Raw genomic sequence first — 19820 nt, forward strand, 5'->3', positions numbered from 1 at the left:
AGTCCATCTATTTAATGAACTTTGTCCCCTATGGAAATCACATTACCATCGTTTTTCAGGTTCAACAATCCAAGCCTCAGTCTTTCCACATAATTGCTGTATCCCAACTGTACAAGTAATAACCAACACCATCCTGTATTAGACACGCTAAAGCCAGGCTTATTTTATTCTTAAAATAAAAACAGCAGTAAAGTTGAAGGTTTTTGCTCTATTAAAAGACTCCGAAAATAAACATTTCCAGCAAATATCATATGTAAAGGGCTCTCCCTTTAAGGCCACTCTATCTGGGTTTGCGCCTAGTAGAGCGTCTGCACCCAGCAGAGGTAAGACTGGCTGTCTCACCTTTGGCTAGGGAGGAAGGCTCTGCCTCTACCTCCTGGCCTGTGTTTGCTGCCTCGTTCTGTCCTAAACCCCCTCCATTCCCTGGATCCTGGCAGTCGTCTGTGCCTTCCCTTTGCCTGGCTGCATTGGCTTCCTCCTCCTCAGACACAGTGTGTCCCAACAACTCCCCTACGGTGCGGTTCTCTTCAGGGAGCGGGCAATCGGCACTAGTGGTAGTGGATTTGCTCTCTTCCTGTAGATTTCCTTCTTCTACAACCATGATTCCACATACGTCATCAGTCACGCTGGCTAGGCTTTTGCCCTCTGCTACAGAGGTGGCCAGCTCACCCTTACCCTCCGGAGGCCTCAAAGCTTGTTCTTGCAGGGCCAACAGCTCTGTACCCTCCTTGTCTATTCCACGATCATCATTCATCTTCTTGCTGGGATCTGCTGTTGTAGCAGGAGGCTGTTTCGGATCATCCAGCAATTGGGAGCTGGAGCCCTGGGAATGCAAAGGAGCCTCGGGGTAGGCAGCTGTGGCGCGATGCCTCGCTGCCTTGTATCTCTGCAAATACAAACAAACCAACGTGAGAGACAAGCCCAGCTCAGCTACCGTCACTGCAGCAAGTAGCAGCTGGTCCAGGAAAACCTGTACAAAAACAGTGGTGAGCGGCAGCTAGAATCTGCAGGGGCACGGCTTGTCTCAGCAGCTCTCCTGGCCTGGCTGCTGAGGCTTTCAGAGAAGGGTCAGCTCCTGTGAGGAAAAGTGGCGATATTAAAAACTGAAGTCCCTCTCGCATTACTTAACACTGAGCGAGTGCATGGCAGACCTGTGGCTCCTGAGACAAAAATCAGGTTTTGGCAACTGTTAATCTCAGTCAGACTCAGGACTTTGTAGATATAACAGTGCAAGTGACAGCTCTTGCTTCAGCTACTGCCAGGACGTAACTCTGGGCATGTACCCTGGATACATGAGGCTATGCACCGCCCTCAGCCACAGAGGTGTGATTTAATGTTTATCAGCCAAAGCAAGACTTAATTTGAAAGCTTAAGATTTTTTCACTCTGTTGATACAGTCTGTGCAGTCAAATTGTTGACAGGAACACTAAGATATCAAGAATTATCTTCTTGTTACAAGGCACTGAGGTTCTCTACAGAATAAAGGTAAGCATATCATCAATAAAATGACTCATTTGCACTTGCTATCATGATGAACCAGTAGAGGTCTGTAAAGAGATTAAAATGGCTACTAGCCATTTTCAAGACTGGATTTCAGAAAAACAGCAACTCTGTATAGCTACCTAACATGCAGCAGGAATCTGGTCTTCAAGACCCAGACAGAGCATGAGCTATAGGAATAAAACCAAAGCTCCTCCCTCTTTTCCACAGCCGTTCCCTCCACAATCAACTCACTTTCAGCTTTCTGCTAAAGGGTCCCTTGAACTGGCAGTAGCATCAAACCTGACAATTTAAGGAAACCATTTTGAGCACATTGGCTTTCACCACTGCCTTAAGCAGTGCTACTGTAGTCTGCAATGTGGAATTACAGCACATCAGACAGGCAGCTTCACATTGTAATTCAGTTTATCATTGCAGGCTTGTTCTTTCTCTGTCCTCAAATAGTGGGATACGCACAATATCATAACGCATTGGAGCTAGATCAGTCACGTCATACCACTGTACCTGAAATAAACCAGGCACAGGCACGCCAGTTTGTTTTCAGAGTGCTGCTGTGAACTGCCTCACCAGCAGACAATTCTCTGTTTTGAAACCCTCTGCTGAGCTACTCTTATCGGGGTACCCCAGAAATGCAATGATTTAACTCAGACTGTGACAAACCCAAGACACCTAGGCAGCCAAGAATAACAGTTATCCACCTGCAGATATTTAAGGTTGGTCTCTTGTCATAAATAATCCCTCCAGGTCACTATGGCATCCATTTGAAGAGCATCTGATTTCAGCTCTAAGTGGGCCAAAAGGGAGGCATACACACTGCTGCCGCTGTTTCTCTCTAAGCTGATATAAAATAAGCCAGGAAAACTGCAAGGCAAATTCCTTCATTCCCGAAATTACTAACTGCAGGAGTGGGAGAGGATGAGCAACCCTGAACAGCTGTGGTCTTCTCCTGCTACTTGCCATTCCAAATCTACTGCTGTAAGTGCTGGCTTCTGCAGCACGCCACCCCTTTCTGGAGGCAGTGACTGTTGACTAGGAATAGTTAACCTGTCTGAAGACTAGCAGAAAAACAGTAAAATCTTTTTTTTTTTTTTTAAAACACTAACAAAAGCTGGATACATCTGTGGTAGGGAAGCACGCCCGCTACTGGAGCAGGTTTTGGGTGCAGGCCGAGGACAAAGTCAGTGTGGGAGCCTCCCTTCTTGTCAGGGTCAGGGAATACCGCTCTCCTGCACAGGCAGGACCCAGGCAGTGGTCACGGGAGAGGGCAGAGACAGTGCAAGCCCTGTGTACCCACCACAAGGTGCTAATCCAGGCCCCTCACCCCCTGGCAAGTCAACAAGGACAGAACGATGGAGGCAGATTTCAGGCCAGCCCAGTAGGAAAAGCTTCTAGATACAAAAGCAGCAGGGGCAATACGGCTTCTTTAGGTGGAGCCAGTAAAGCAAAAGGAACAGCATCAGCTGGCAGAGCTTTGTGCTAAGGAGTTTCTAGGAAAGGGTAGCAGACAGACAGACAGACTGACTTCCTGTTGCAGGCTGACCCTGGGGACCAAATGGACTCTCAGCAGCTTGTAGCTTCCATCACATAAAGAGTCTGTAATGTTACATTTCCAAATTTCCAAGGTGAATACCTCGTTTTACCAGGCCCCTTCATGGATGAATCACACCCCCAATTTTGGCTAAGGAGCTGTTCCCACAGTATCGCATGAAAAGATGCAAATGTACTATCCTTCCTTAAAAGGAACAGCCTCTGTCTCTTGTTCTTTCCCCATCTTGACCCACCTGTAATCTATCTAACAGAGAAGAGGCCTAGACTGAACAACAGACTCCACAGGTTCAGCAAACAGAATAGACACTCTGAGAAGATTTCCAGCCAGAAATGGGCAACAAGATGACAGCAGCAGTAGCCAGGAAGCAGGACTGGACTGGTTTGACATCTACAGTGGTGATGGGAGACAAACACAGAGCACACCAGGAGAAAGCTATGGCACAACGGACACCAAGGATGATGGAAATGAACTGAAGACAAGACAGCTGACGTGGTGGATTTGCTGAAGAGACACGCATGGGGGTAACAAATGCCAGGCCATGCAATTGCCAAAGGGTCTAACCTGAAAGTTCTCAAAATGCATCAGGGACTTGCAGTGTGCGAGCCGGGCAGCAGAGTCGCTATGGTAGAATTTGTGACACAGCCTGCAGAGGTAACCTGCGACGGGGACCAGAAAATCCAGGCCTGCGAAACGGGAGGGGAAGGGAAATCACAGATCACATTGAATGGAACTCAAATAATGAAAGCATGTTAAAAGGGAAGGGAGAAAAAGAAAAATGGAAAGCTTTGCTTCTGTTAATCAGGGATTTGCAAGATGACTTGCTGAATATCTCATCTTACCATAGAATGGCTGTGTGGCCGATATTCAGAGAGAAATCTAGCTGCCAGAGCAAAGAAACTACACAGAGCATTAAGGGGGGGGGGGGGGCGGGGAAGGAAAAAAGAATACAATGGAAAACTACAGAGAACATGTGATCTAATGTGATGGGATCAAACCAAGCAGAAGACAGCAGGCGCGCAAGAGGAACACGCAGAGAACATTCACAGCATGAATCATTATTCCATCTGCCACATGATAGTGGAAGGTTACAGCGATATGGAAGATCGGTGTAAACAGAGCTCTCCTTGGGCACAAAACAGCCTCTGCAGAGCTGCCCTCCTCGCAACACGAGTGGCCGTTAGACATGTGAAGTCAGAATCGCTTACAGGGTGGGGACCAGAGACAGCCATCTGGAGGCAACGCTGCCCACCAGTCCAGCAACATGTCTGAATAACCGCTAGGTAGAGCGTGGGGGTTCTGAAGCGGAGGAAACATGCACAGTTTGGGCTCTGGCAGAGAATGCGATACTGTCAGTACTGCTCAGTATCTCTATACAAGCTGCATTTCTGTTGGAAAGCATTCTAATCAATATGCTTTCAGGCTCCATCTTTCCAGAGCATCCCTCATTTGCTACCTAATTTCTTCAGTACTCCTACCCTACTTACTCCAATTCCTACCTTAGTAAGGTATCTGGCTCTCTTTCTTTCTTCTTCAATGCAAAAGGCAGCTGACAAACATCAATCACATCCGTATGTTTTATCACACAGTAATAAAGCAACGTTTGGCTCTTTCTCCAGGCAGCAGTGACTTGCACCAGTCCGATGCTGAGCACTATGGCCCAAGAACTCATTACAGCAGTAGATAGAGACCGTCCTCTCTTACAGATACAGCACGTGGCCAGAGAAGGTTCTGTGGGCCTTTGTGCTCAACTCTGCTTGCTTACCATAGGCTGTGTCTGGACAATACTTCTCGCTTCCTTCGTAATCCTCCAAAGACACTTCCTTCAGCCCAGTCTGGAAACCAAAAGAACATTAGCGCCTACGGTATCTATGCCAATTCCCTTCCTGGACTCTTACACTTTTCTGCTAAGCTTGGGAGCAAAACAGAGGATTCACATACCAGAGAAGGAGTTGTACAGCATCCGGTTAGGGCCAGATACAAAACCCAATGTCAGGAGGACAATTCACTACAAGGGTTATAAAGGTCCCTTACGCTCCAAGCTTGAAGCAGCTTAGCCATGTACCTCCTTCTCGGTAACTGCTCTCTACTGGGAAAATTATATTTATCAAGACAAATCTCCACACATTTGCTATGAGATCAAGCTACTGCTGGGCTATTCAAAGAGACTATGGCAATGTCTTTGTCAGAAATTCTTTCCCTTGAAAAAACATTGCTTATGCTCCTCAGCAACAAGGTAATGTTTGAAGACACCTGTCAGAGCTGTATGGCACAGCAGAAACACACTCCTGCATCCCACACGTAGTGCCTGATTCTTTTGCATTGTCCTGTGCTCTGGAACAAACCCAGAGCCCTCACCCTCCTGCTGCAGGGTAGAAGATTGACTGGGCTCTTGAAACCCTGAGCTCAACCAGCCAAGACCAACTAAGTCAGAGGATCCCACAGCAGATTCTCAGATAGGTCATTCTTTCTCCTTTTGCATAGCATACCTGCTTGGCAGCAGAATCTTCATTCTCTATCAGCACTACATCAAGGTCTTCCTCCTCACCAGCTCCCCCCTCCTCCTCCTCCTCTTCATCATCATCATCTTCAAAACAGCCAACAGCATCCACTGTGATCAACTCCTCTGAATCTTCCGGGCTGCCCAACTCCTTCTCCCCTAGCCTCACCTGTCAGGCACAGAAAACGAAGATCAGATCCACTCTGCACTCTCCATTTAACCAAGGAAGACCCCAGACTCTGAACAGACTGCATCTGAGGAGTAGAAAGCACTGCAAGAGAGGCACAAAGCTGTCTCGCTTCTAGACATATCTAAGTCCTTGTCCCTTTTGCACTCAATTTCTTTAAGCTCTAACAACCGAAGACTAGCAAAAAATGAAAATTAAAACAGGGCTGGAAGAACTGCAAGTCTTCCATCCCTGCAATAGTCAGGGAAGCAGAAAGTTAAGCTGTTCCACAGCATAGCTGCCTCCAGTCCTGCAGAGCTCTCCACTCAGGCACAATTACCTCTTTGGCTTTCTGTTTGTGCTCAGGGGACTTCATATGTTCCACAAACTTGCGAGGGGTCTTGAAGTGTCGGCTGCAGACAGTGCAGAAAGGACGAAGCGAGCGTTTGGCCAGCTAAGGGAAGGGGGACAGTTCAGTAAGTCACAAAAGGCACCACTTCGGAGGAATGCAGATAGAACTTGAGCGAAACAAAGTCAGACCCCTGCATCTAAAACACGCAGACCACAGAGAGAGTTGTATTTTTATCAGAAAGGACTCCCTATCTCTTATCCACCAAAAAGATGGAAAACATGCAGAGCAAAACAAATGCAGCTTATAAAAGGTGTTCTGGCACTTCTCCTTTAGGAGCCAATAAATACGATGTCCCACCTAATCTTTAGCTTGAAAATTTACAGGCCAATCCCTCCATTCAATTCATTAGCTGAGTATGATAGGCCATATGTATTGAGAAAAGTCAAGAATTACAAACTAGAAGTGCTTCAGGCCATACTGACATAGCATGAAGTTCTAACTGGAAGTTCTAACGGTGCTGGTGTTCAGAGGCAGCAAGTAGCACGGTGGTGCCCTTAGACAGTGAGGATGTTACTGGCACAATTTTATGCGCATCCCTCCACTCCATCACTTTTCCTTTGCTGCTCAGGGAACAGAAGATGCTAGACACTTCCACTCAATCCCTGCAAAAGGTCAGTGCAAAGATGAAATCCATGCTATGGTTGTTACCTTGTGTTCTTGGGTCCTGCGATGTTTGATTAGATCCCCTGTGAAGTGTATCTGACAAGTGTTACACCATCGCTGCTGGGTCTCTCTGAAGTGACAACAGATATATCTGTAAGTCACACCTTTTTACATTCTCCATGGAATACCACAATCTGTTCTTGGCATTGTCTTCCCCAGAATTCCTATCTTTACAGGCTCAGATTTATCTTCTCCCCTTCCCAGCCATTTATATAGGTTGCTTTAGCTCACACTGACAGAAAGGCGCAGTTAAAACAAGTGTCTGACCTGATCTACTGTATTAAAAACCACACAGCAGGTCAAAGTCAACACTGGGATCCTTCATCAGGAAGAAAGTTGCCTGAAGGAGATTAAGGCTACTGAAACCAGAGGGATTTTGTATCTTACCTAGAACACAAGGGCACTCTGGTGCAGTGAGGAATTTTAGAATCCATGTGGGTCCACATTCAAATTGTGTTTTCTAGCACAGATCAACACTTACCCATCTTTCTCTGACAGCACCTTCTGCTCCTTCACCATGGGCAGTAGCGAAACAAAGCAAACATTGCTCATGTGCTGAATCTCCCCAAGTCGCTGCTGGTGCTGAATTCCAGCCATGTGGGACTGGAAATTCTAAGAGAGAGGTTAGGAGAAAAATCCATTTAAATGTATTCAAAATACAGAAAATAATAGGTATGAGCTATGCTTTCCATTCTCTTGACTGCTGTTTAACAATGAAATGGTATAAAAGCTTAAGAGCATGGCTGCCTGTGGATCCACCCACATTCGCTCTCTAGCAGGTTGCTTGCCAGCTCCTCAGGAGCGGTTTATTTTATCTGCATGCTTGTCATCATTTTTTTATGTTCCTTGTTCCTGAAGCACGAGCCCTTGCAAACAAGTCTCCTGCTGCACCTCCCCACAGCAGTTGGCCATCAAATTCACTTCTCTTGACCACCCATATCACAGACCGACCTGTGGATTTTTACCTGCTGACTGCAGCAGTTGGTCTTGCAGATGTAACAGTAGAATTTAAGGACTGATTCAGGGCTGGGATCAGCTGTGCCCACCTCACAGGTCCAGTGCCCTGGTTTCAGAGCCGTTGTACTGATAGCTCTGCTCTCACTGCTCTGCTGGATAGTCACTTTCAGTGAACCTCCAGAGCTCAACACCTGCCAAAAGAAGGAGTCAAGATTAAGTCCAGTCTCTCAGTAGAAGACACTAAAAATTACACTTGCTTTTTGTATGCGACCTAAGCTCTCTACCCCTTAAGAAAACGCATTTAAGCTTGAATCTACAGGAAGCTGATCAGAAAGACTCTCGTACACACGTGTTCTCCCAGCACTGCTAAATCAGCAATCCCTGGGTCATAGTACCAGGCCTATTAGTACAGATGGTTGTTTCTACAGCCTCTGTAGACATTTTGTGGTCCAGTGTCTGGAGACTGGAGCAAACAACAACGCGCTGGTAAGGGACACAACCAGCTCACGTTTCTCCACTGCAGAACTAAAGGCAACTCAGCACCACAGCCCATGGACTAAGGTACTCAAACAAGGGCAGGACGATACTTTCGATCACATCAACTAATATATCCGATTAAGGAAGACTATCAAGTCTGATTCACACCATGGGTTAAATCTTTGTCTGCTTACAGATTTAGCCAGTGTAAGGGCCTGGCTTAACTTCTAGCATGTGGGCAAGGTATTTCATGCCAAAGACTCTCAGGTCGCTGGCTTCACCCGTGTCTTATTTTTCCAAGCCACCTTTCAAAAGGCTCCCACTTTCTGCTCTTGCCTGCTGTGATGGCAAGTGCCACAGCAGCTGCATCTTTACTACCATCACCTGAATCTTTTTACATCTGCTCTTCAGCAACATAAAGGATGCATTTAGCTATGGCCCTCAATACATGTATTTTTCAGTGGCTCTTTCAATTCAACTTTCCATCTTTCCAGATGAATACTGAAATCTTAACGAACCCCAGCATTCGCAAACAGCCAGCAGTAGGTAAGGTACAGGCTAGGAGAGGTACAAAAGCAGCGAGTCAGAGCAGACTACGCACTAATTGCAGACATATTATGCCTTATTGCCAGGGACAACAGCTTACAGCAGGAGACAGAGCTCCAGACGTGGGTGCCATCTGGTTCCCAGTGGCAACGGGTTTCTCTGGGATGGAGGGGGAGGCTGGATGTTCTGCACCACCCCAGCCTGCATGGAGTGATGTCTACTCACCTCAGGAGCCTTTGGTTCCTCAGAGAATTTCCTCTCTTTAGAGAGATCTTCAGCTGTGTACTGCTTTGCATTGTCTGTACCTAGGAAGAGAGCGTCCTTTTAGCTGCCTTAAATCAAAATAGCAATGACTGAAAAAAACAAAGCAGCAGGTCAATGAAGTCAGGTAGCTTTCCTCGCAGTGCTGTTGGCCGTAAGCCCAGCTCGCAAACCTTTCTCCAAAGAAATCCTTATTAAAGAGGGAAAGTTCCCATCATTTGCATTTGGTAGGCAACAGGTTTTAGGGGACTGATGTTGAGATTTTGTTCCTAAATTTTCTCCTCCTCTCCCCATTCTCTATGACTGGAGGAAGGACATTTCTGACAAGACCCACAGGATCTACAGATGCTGATCTACAGGTGCAGTTCCAGCAAGGAGTGCCCTAGAAGTGCAAATCACAGTGCCCAGCAACTCACCGTCAGCTTGGACACGGGTGCTTGACTCTTCTGCGTCCTTGCTGCCTGTTGCATCCACCAATGCAGACTCCTCAGTTACACTTCAAGGATATCAAGAAAATAACCTTATTTGCCATGTTACAGACAAAGAGATTCAAAAGACACACCAAGGCACAGGCTGGGATCTACACTACTACACTCTCCACTAAACCCTCAAATCAATAAGCTACTGCAAGTGGTATTTCAGGCAAGGATTCAGCAGAAATAAATAAAAACAACAAAGAGTGGGCATTCTAGAATAGATTCAGAAACAGCAGACAAATAATCTGGACAAGAATGTTAGAACTGATTTTTGGATCACTGCCCTCTCCTGCAAGAAGCCGGCAGGGAAATAAGTTGATACAGGAAATATTCTTAATAAGAGCTCCGAGAGCTCACTCCTGTCTTGACTGGTGACCTGCTGGGAAACTGCAAAACCTGGACAGCACTCCAAGCTGCTCTGTGCATGAGGCAACATGCAGAGACCTGTCAGAGCTGAACAGGTTTTCAATGGTGTCTTACAGGGACTTCATCATAACTACCTGCTCTATTCATATCAGTCGTGTTTCATTCCTACCTTCATCATAACTACCTGCTCTATTCATATCAGTCGTGTTTCATTCCAGAGTCCCTACAGTTCTGCTTGTGGGGGAAGTGGAGTTGTACAAGACACAAATAAAAAAGACTTTGCTTTGTTTTATTTGGTACTGGTGATCTGCTAAGGAGAAAAAAGATCCTGAGGGGACTGCTGTGAATAAATGGTTGACTTGCAGAGGGCACAAAGTGTACTTTACAATGTCTTTCTCCATCCCCCCATTTTTCCATCAGGGCTAACACTTTTTGCCATGGCTTGAATGTCTTCTGTCTCAGGCCAGCTCGGTATCCCACCCGCTGGTGCCCTTCTGCCAACAGGGAGCAACACATTCTACACAAGCAAGAATACAAACTGTGCAGGTACTGCATCCAGGGATCCAAACGCACACCCCCCCCCCCACATAATTTACCAGGCTGGTAAGTGATAATGTAACTGGGTTACATGGCTATAAATATGCATCAGGGTTTGGGCAGTGCAAACACGAAGAAAACAAGAGTGGCTGGCATTAACATTATTTGTCAAGTGCTGCCAGCAGGCTCAACACTATACCACACACAGATGGTGACAGCACTCCAGGGCAAGGGTTTGCAGGCTAAACTGCAAATCTAAGGAGCAATCTAAGGGAGCAAAAGCCATCACGAGCATGATCTAAGGAGGAAATGGTATTATATGGATACTTGTCAGGCCATGCTAGAAGTGGGTGTTCAAGGAGAATTTGAAGATGATGAGTGCTTTCTGCACTGGAATGAGGATGTTGTTCCAGGCATTACAGATGGTACATAGGAGAAAAGGCAGAAGTGGGAAAAACCTGAAATGAAGAAGGAGGCTGGTATTCCTGGCCAAAGGTAAATGGAACAATGAAGCATGAAACAAAAGTCTGTGACATGGATGGGGGGAGTGCCCTTCTCATCTATGAAGGACAATATGAGAACAGTAAACTATTTTTTTTTCAGAGATCCGTTATCTGTTCATTGGAAGTAAACAGAAATATTTCAAAAAAAAAAAAAAAGCTAAGGAATTAGCTATTCTAAGTAAATACCAGCCATAATATATGCATCAAATCTAGCAGCCCCCAACTACTGCCTAGGAAGGGATTTTACTAATAGCAGGCTTGCTGCAGTGAGATCTGTCATTCCTCAGACTTGATTCTTTTTTCAGTGTATGTAACAGGACTTTGATTAATACCTTACTAAATATTAATGTAATTAAAATTAAATTAGCTTTGGCAAACAGATTAACAAAGCATATGCTCAAACGCATTTGACTTAGCTTTAATTGAATTTATTCACTTTCTGGCTAATCAGAGTTCATAATTCACGATAGTCCCTGCTCACATAATATTTATCACTCTTTAATGTTTTACATGATCAAGGTAATATCTGAACATCAAAGTAATCTTGGAATATTCTCCCTAAAGCTAGCCATTAATCTCTAATCTACAGATGGGAAACAGAGAGGTGAAGAAACTTCTCTGAAACCATGCAGTAAATTGTTAACAGGGAAGATAAGAGGACCCAGGAGTCCTGACTCATAGTCATTAACATATGCTGGAGAATTCTCAAATCAATGCCTCCAGAAATCTGTATTCACTCCCTCCTCTTCTCCCTCTGCACCCGCTAACAGTGACAGTTCTGGGAGAGGTACGGCATGGCACCATACAGATGGCACCAGGAGCTCCATGATGTGCCTTCCCACTAGATGGCAATACAGCCTTGTCTGTTCTTTCCTGCACCTGGAGAGGCAGGCAGCGCCAAGATGGACCTGCCATGGCCAGCATGCCTGCACGCTGCATCCCTTGCAGATAATAGGATTGCCTTTGTCTATTTTTACCCAACAGACAGGAGTACTGGCGAGACAATCTTTGCAGAAGGGATACAGAACTCAACACTCGTGGATACAGGCTTGGATATATTCCAAGGCTTTTCCTCTCTGCTGATACGTGGCTGCTTACTTCCCTTTTTGACATTTAGGGAAGAAAATTAGAGAAATATATCAGAATAGAAAAGAACCTCTCTGCTTCTTACAAGAATCCTGGCAGGAGAATACATGAGCAAACTCCACTTTCTTGCGTGTTTACATGAGCTGCTTCTCTTATTTTTCATTCCCATAGTTGGATCACCCACAGAAGAGACCCTACAACACCCGGGATCTCAGCACTATGAGATTTTCTGAATTGTCCACAAGCATCTGAAATACCTCCTACATGCTAGACATCAGGCCAGTACAGTACAGCCCTAATTATTAGAAAATAAAAATAGACAATAATTCTAAACCCAGTAACTATTTCAAAACCCCATTCAATAAATACCTCTTCAGTCTTTTTGCCGCAGGCTCAGTGTTCAATACAGATTCCGTTGGAATTCTTGTCTCTGCAGGAACACAGAAGGAGATCTCCTTAGCAAAGCAGATCATGCCACCTTCAGCATATTCTCTAACTGAATGGCCAATGGCAATAAAACTCTACTAGAGCAAATAATACCATACACTTGGTTATTCTGAATTCGAGAATTGTAGCGACAAGGTTAGATAATGACCTAAGAGATTCCAGTTTTATTGCAGATGTCACTGTATGAGGTGTCGTCCAGAAAGAAATCTACCTTTATGTCTACTAAGCGGGTCTTAGTGCTAGACCTAGGTGACAAGAACACAGATCATAGGAACATTAATATAAGCCAAGGTGGCATACCTACCCGACAGCAATCATTTAATCAGGTAGTTTTCCCCACTGCATATACACTGGTCACAGCCTCATCATACGCCTGCATTTTTAGATTAGGCACTCTTCAGTCAGAAATAACATTCCCAACGTTCCCACATCTGTATTGTATCTGACACTGCAAGAGATTCAGTGCCAGCAGTTTCTGTTCTGACAACTGGAGTACAAGTACTCTTTCAACTCATCTTGTTCTTAGCATGTTGGTTGCAACTGATTTTGCTTCATGTGTTTGACTCCATGAGATGCTGAGTTCAGCACAGGTAAGACAACATGGAAGCTTTCATTTCAAACCACTTTTACTTTTTTGCCCCCGATCTTAAATGGGGCTTGCTGTCAAAGTGACCTCCGAGAGGCTTCCATGCAAGAGATATGGAGCTAGCTTATAAAAACCAAAAATATCCAGGAAAAAAGGATATATGAAGCACATAGCAGAGGGCTGCCATAGGCAGTTTATTCACAAATAGAGAGAAATGTAGCTGATCAATACTAAAGCCCCCTCCAGTCTTTGTTGCAGGAGTAGCAAAGAGAAGTTTATAATGTCTAGAAGCATTTGTTTCTCTACAGGCTCCCCCTTACCTGTGGATGGCAAGGAGTTGTTCTGCTCTGACCCTGCTCGCCCTCCCTCTGGGATTTCCATTTTCTCATCACCTTGTGTCTGAGATGAAGAACCAGGATCTAGTTCCCGCTTCCTGTCAGGGACCCTCTGGAAGTCCTGCAATGGACAGAGAGTCACTGCCAGCTCTCGGTCCTTCCTCAAACCCAACACACTGCCCAGAGCACCAGACTTTTACTGTGAGACAGGAATAGGAATTCCAGCTCATGCAATGGAAAGGAATAGATGGTTTACAATGGACTGTCTTGCTTCTTGCAAGTTTACATGGTAAACAAGGCACTGCACTTTAATTCCATAGGCAGCCCATGACATTTCTTCAGTGCTTTAAGTAGCAGCTGTAAAAGACCCAACTGCTTGCATAGAGTAGGATCACTTTAGAGAGACTCTGGCAAGACGCCCAAGGGGAGGGAAAAAGAATAGTCACAAATAATCCACCTTCCTTTCAACTATGGAGAAAAGTCAGTCCAAGAGTGGAAGTCTACCTTATCCAGCACATCTTTTTGACAGAATGGGACCAAATATGCAAAAGCTAATCAAAGAGGAGGGATGTACCAGACAATTAAACCAAGAACCATTTCCAGGACACAAGAGAGAACTTAATGGTGGAAAGTGAGAAAGATTTTTACAAAACCAAAATTGTTGATTTTACAAAATCCATGATCCTGATCTTAAAACGAGGGAGAGCAGCCCAAAGAGGCAAAGTGACATGTCCATGGTAGGAACAAGTCATTTGGGAACAACAAACTGCTTTGGAAGGCTAATGGGGCAGAACTCTGGCCTCTGTGAAGAGCAACACACTCAGACAGGATTTCTTCTATTGCAATTACTTCGAAGCTGGTAATTTTGAAGGCCCCTTTTATATCTTAGGTTTAAACAGTTCTGCTACGAGGAATTCTCTCTTGGGCAAGTGACAAGAAACCTTTGCATCATATATGTAAACATGCACCACAAGAACCTTAGGGATGGACTTATTTCTGCATTTCTGTGTCAGCAACATGGTGCAAAATGTAGTTTTCATTGTAAGGCTCTGTCCTTTCTCTTTTGCTCTCCACGTACAATACAGTCAACTGCCGCAAGTGCAAAAGGAACACGAAGCTCCCGAACAGCTGGAAACTACAAGCCCACCTTACGAAAGGTCCGGTTCTGCCGCGGGAAGGGAAGGTTGGGGAAGCCCAGTCGAGTTGGCTTTAATGAGACCCCAACAGGTGGTGGCCCCAAGAGGGAATGTCTTGTAGCCTGAGGGAAAAACTGCTGCAGTGCCGGCGCTGTCATGTTAAATCCACGCAGGTTTCCTATAAAGGCAAACACACAGCATATCACCATCCTGCAGTGTGCGAATGCGAGAGGAAATCTTCCACCTGTACAAACAGCAGATAGAGAGGGGAAGGGCTCCTCCACATGAGACCCTGTACTTTACTGGGCACCATATGGGTGCTCTATGCTCTACCCTCTTCAGCACCCGCCAAACAGAATTTGATGTGATAGCAACTATTACTATGTATCAGACTATTTAACTGTAATTGTCACTGCAGGCTAAAATCATTAGAGCAATTATTTGATCTAAGCACACTAGCACTTGTGTTTGCAACAAACAAGGTCTCGCTTTACAGAAATTCTCTGTAAAAAAGGAAAATTCATCCCACATTCGTGCAGCTGGCAGCTCACACCAGAGTACGGATGCTGTTTATCACAAGCCAGTAACAGCATTTCATTTAAAACAACACTGGACTTTTCAAACAAAATATTCCACAGTCCTCTCTGCCACCTGGTTGTCATGCAAGTTCAACATGTCAGCCTAAATGCCGACACTTGAGAGACTGCCATTTCCAATTATAATGCTCTGCTTTCTGAACAGTTCTTTTCAGCATCCACAGACTATTAACTAAGTCTCAACAATTTCTTCCGAAGGCCGTCCTTGTTATCCCCACGGAAGTGACCAGATGCTTCAGCCACACCCTCAGAAGCTGTCCACCATTCTGGAAACCTGGATTCATATTCCAATTTTTTTTACCTCACACTTGAATTAGCACATACTCTGGCTTTTTAGAAGCTGTCAAAAGAGGCCAGAGAAGTTTGGAGAAAGGCACTCCAAAAGCTGAAAAACCAAGCTACACTGTTTGAAGCCTGCAACACAATAGGAAATACTCCCCGACATTTGTCTTCAAAAGTAATCTAATCTCTTATTACTTACCATAAATAACCTCCTGCTGTAAAAAGCCATAGCTGTATTAAAAAGATATCTATAAAACAAGAAGTTATCTTCTGCTCTCAGTTTAGGGCCTTTAAAGAACCATACATCTATTTCAACTTGAAGTATTTATATTTTCCTATTCCCATTGCTGAAGCCACATACAGTCAATTAATTATTTATGCTGATGTTTTGCAGGTACAGAGGTACACAGCATGAGATATTCTTACACATAACCCAAACCTGAATGAACAAAAAAAATTCATACCCCTAAGAAGGGCCACACCAGACACTGCAACCATATTACATGTTACGTGTGGCTAGCTGATGTAGATTATTGAAAGAGACGTCACAACTCAACTCTGCATGTAGAGGTGAAAAGAAGAGGAACAACGCGAAGTCAAAGTGCACGCAGAGCGTTCATTACACACACCTTATCCTGCTCTCGTATCTCATTTGCCTCAGGCCCTTAGCATACTATTTAAATACAACTTCTCAATAAGAGATTTTGCTTTAGGGAAAAGGTGAGCCCATGCTAACATCAAACATATCTGAAAGGAGTATGGCTGACTCAAGTGGAGTCAGACTTCTTTCCTGACACAAATACATACACCAATCTTCAGAGCGTGGCTTACCCTTTTTCACTGCCAGCTTTCCTACAACCTGACAGAGATCTGTAGAGAGCCACTGGAGTCACTAGAGAGCCCTCTCGTTAAATGGGCAAGAGAGAACAAAAGGAGCGTTAACAACATGCAGAATAAATCTATTGTCTTCACATCTGGGCATGATTCACAGGCGAGATTAAAATTGCAGGCATTAATCTAAACTAGGCACTTTAAAACTATCCCAGGTACTGATTTTCTGTGTTGAAAAGAGCTGACAGGTTAAGACATGAGCAAAAATAAAAACACAGCTTTATTCCCAATATCTTTATGTCAGCAATGCTATTACTAAGGCAGCTTCATGACTTTGTTTTGAAAACATCACATCTGGCAAAAAAATCCACTTGTGGAAACACAGTGATGGAAGAACAGTGATATTATCCACCACACAAATGACAGTCATTTCAGGGGATAGAAATTTCACAAAGTAATTTAAACCCAAACCATTTTCCACCACAATTTACTTCATTTGTTTGTACTGCAGGAAGTTTGGGCAAAGACAAGCACACACTGCAAACAAGGTTAGCACATGTGTAACAGACAATGAAATAAATTGTTGTAACTTTCCAACCAAGACAAACAAATAATACAAATCTAAGTATTTTATCTAAATATATTGATGGCAGAATACTCTCTCCACCAAGTGTATGAGGGAAAGCACATATTTAGTATCTAACCCGATACCTTCTAGTGCTATTCCCAGTAGTGAACAGTTGGGCACATGGGATTTTCAACAATTGAAGAACCTCTGTGATGTGGAATAGGGACAAATTAGAAGATGAGGAAAAAAAAAAAAAAAAGACAAACAGAACTGCCAAATACAAGGACTGCAACGGTTCGGCACGAAATAACCATACTATGGTTTCAGTCCATGAAGGATGATTAAATAACTCCAATAAGCAAGCGTCTCCCATAACGACGGTACCTTGCATCTGCTGCATGAGTAAGGCCCGCTGAAGCATAGGATTGGCATTGAGCAGCGATGGTTGATTTGTTGCCCGTAAGCTCAGCATCTGTTGCTGTTGCGGTGGTGGCAAACCCCTGGAAAAGAAGGCATTAATCATAAGAACCCAATAAAAACTGTACCTTTCAGCTCCAGGCATCTAACAAGTATAAAAAAGAGGAGCAAAGAACAGCTGAAGTGCTGATATACATGCATTAGAAGATACCATACACCGGCACTGTATCCTCTTTCTTCCACTCTCCTGGAATTTCCAAAGCTGACAGATTGTCTATCAAGGAATTTGAGGTCAGAGAGAACTCCTTAGCACCAAGCCCACATAAAGCCTGTCAAGCAGCATAAAAAAAGCCCAGGAGCTGACTGCAGTTCTACAGAATTATGCAGCACTCGTCAGTAGAAATGAGCGATCTAGATCAGCAGCTACATTTAACACAACAACAAAAAAAGAAGTTTTAAAAACCAAGGAGTTTTCTCAGTAGCTTAAAGCACATTTTTCCAAAACCGATGCCTCCCACACAGAGCCAGACAGGCCATAACTGTAAATGGTGCCCCCTAACTGCAAGAACTGGATGGAAAAATAAGGCACAGCCTTCATATTTAAAACACGAGGAGGAAGAAGCGAGCCGAGGAGGACTCTCCGGTGCTAAAGGAGGGTGGAGCAGACATGAGAGAAAAGTCTGAAGAAACTGGCAGGCACTTCTTCAGGCAATTGCAAGGTCAGGCCCACCTCTAAGCATGACTGCTGACACAGCTATATCTGTTAGGGCTGTAAAGAGGGACAAACACGGATCAAAATATCCGTGCTGACAAAAAAACACAACCCTCTTAACAGCATTTACAGCAGCTCATCTTCACGTTTGCTGCTCCAGATTGTTCTAGTCTCAGAGCCGAGATATTTATACCAGAAAAACCATACTTTTAAAGGTGTAAGATGCATCCGTGCTCTCACAGCCAGTCCCATACTGGCATTTTAAGGGCAGCTTTGTTTATAGTAGAAGACATAAGAAAATGGTAAGAAAGACTGAGAGATTCGTATTTCCAGCAGAACAGAAAGATTCCCACATTCACCTCAGAGACATATGCCTTTATAAGGATAATTACTATAATTTATTAAATAAGGAATTAACTTTCTTCTTAAATTCACATCCCATTGCTTTGACTTTCCAGAGGCTTTACAGAGAACAGTAACTGCAAAAAAATGCATCATCTCAGAGAATTCGTGTTAGTTCTACAAATCTCAGCTCATCGGGGACAACTGCTCCTATCTAAGACAGTTATTTTCTCTCTTGCAGTTTTTAGGAAAGCCTCGTCTATTTGCCTTTTTATTTCTGTCAGTTATCATTTGTCTTTTAACAAACAAAACATGGTTTTCTCCATACCGCCCCCATCCCCCAGTGCTCAGTCACATCCTCAGCACCGGTGCCACCGCAGAAATAAGTTCAATAGTCTCACCTACGCCAGGAAACACAGCCAGAGAAAGAAAAATAAATAAAGAAGTGAAGTCCAATAATAAAATAAAGTGCGTGTCTCTACTCAGGGCGGCTCGGTTCCGTGCGTACGAGCATTTCTGCGGGAGAAGGCGGTTTTCCCCCCAAGCCCCCTCCTCGCCACCGCCGGGAGGAGGGTCGCCCGGCCCCGGAACATCCCCCCTCTCCTGCCCGGGGTCGCCCTCGGGGACTCCGCTACGGGAGCGGGGAGGCATCTCCTTGTGGGGGGGGAGAAGAAGACACGAACAGCGGCAGCAGCCCCCGACCCGCCCGGCCGCCCCCCTCAGGCACCGCTCCGCCGCTCCCCGAGGCCTCCAGCCCCCCGGCTCTGCCCCGGCGGCGGCCTGCGCCCCCCACGCCCCCGCCTCCCTTTGTCGCCATCCCCGCCGCGGCGGCGGACAGGCCCGCAGCCAGCCCCGACGCGGCTTCGCCGGGGCGAGGAGGGACGGAGGGGAGGGAGGCGAAGGAGAGCGGTCCCCCGGGACAGGCCCCAGATCCCCGGCCTCGCGTAGCGGCGCTTACCGGCCTCCCTGCTGCGCCGAGGGGTGGTGGTGGTGCTGCTGCTGCTGGAGGAGGTGCTGGAGCTGCAGCAGCTGCTGCTGGAACTGCTGCTGGTTGAACATGTCTGGGGAACTGCGAGCGGGGCCAGCCTGAGACAAAACACGGGAGGGCGAGGGAAGCACCGGCTGCGGGGCTGGCGCCTACCAGCACAGCAGCCATTGAGCGGGGCAGCCGCCGCTGCCGCCCATTCATTCACTGAGACGATCCCCCCCTGCCTCCTCCTCCTTCCCCCCGGGGTCATCGCAAGCACCAGCCTGTGGAGGAGGCTTCCAAACCCCACCTCCCCAAACCCGTTCCCGACCCTCCCCTGCCAGCCCAGCCCAGCCCGCCCCGCTCCCCGCCGCGGGGACGCACCGGGCCACCCGCCGCAGCCCCTTCTTCGCTTCCCCGCCGGCACTCACGGCGTTCACCGCTCCCCGCCGGCCGCCTCCATCTTCCCGCCGGGGACAATAACCACCTGCCCGGCTCCCGGCAGCTCCTCCGGCAGGGCTGGAGGAGCCGGCCGCCCCCGCAAGGTGCGGGATCACTCCCACAGCCCCCGCTCGGGTCGCCCCATCTCGCAGCACCTCCGCGTC

General features: G+C 46.0%; 1 protein-coding gene across 2 annotated transcripts; it reads right to left on the reverse strand.

The window, feature by feature from the left end:
* Nucleotides 1–138: 138 nt before the first annotated feature.
* CIZ1 (CDKN1A interacting zinc finger protein 1) lies at nucleotides 139–19820 on the reverse strand. 2 transcript variants are annotated; one of them, XM_054220827.1, is made up of 16 exons: nucleotides 19647–19820; nucleotides 19207–19334; nucleotides 17162–17277; nucleotides 14512–14678; nucleotides 13350–13485; nucleotides 12366–12426; nucleotides 9445–9524; nucleotides 8993–9072; nucleotides 7753–7935; nucleotides 7269–7399; nucleotides 6773–6857; nucleotides 6053–6166; nucleotides 5536–5715; nucleotides 4812–4881; nucleotides 3611–3732; nucleotides 139–886 (listed from the first exon to the last, which is right to left on the reverse strand). In XM_054220827.1, exons 2-16 carry the CDS (start codon nucleotides 19305–19307, stop codon nucleotides 281–283), a joined length of 2232 nt encoding a protein of 743 aa, XP_054076802.1. In that variant the 5' UTR covers nucleotides 19308–19334; nucleotides 19647–19820; the 3' UTR covers nucleotides 139–280. The 2 variants fall into 2 exon arrangements, with proteins under 2 accessions (XP_054076802.1, XP_054076803.1); XM_054220828.1 differs by having other exon boundaries at nucleotides 19207–19385.

The sequence above is a fragment of the Rissa tridactyla genome, chromosome 14, assembly GCF_028500815.1.
Source record: "Rissa tridactyla isolate bRisTri1 chromosome 14, bRisTri1.patW.cur.20221130, whole genome shotgun sequence".
Classification (NCBI taxonomy): Eukaryota; Metazoa; Chordata; class Aves; order Charadriiformes; family Laridae; genus Rissa; species Rissa tridactyla.

Bases quoted from the DNA above. Each gene is read 5' to 3' on its own strand.
- CIZ1 (XM_054220827.1), bottom strand. From the start codon at position 19,307: ATGTTCAACCAGCAGCAGTTCCAGCAGCAGCTGCTGCAGCTCCAGCAC. The intron at 14,679-17,161 runs GTACCGTCGTTA...TTGCCTTTATAG, and splicing joins ACTCATGCAGCAGATGCAAG to GAAACCTGCGTGGATTTAAC. The intron at 12,427-13,349 runs GTAAGGGGGAGC...GTGTTCCTGCAG, and splicing joins CAACTCCTTGCCATCCACAG to AGACAAGAATTCCAACGGAA.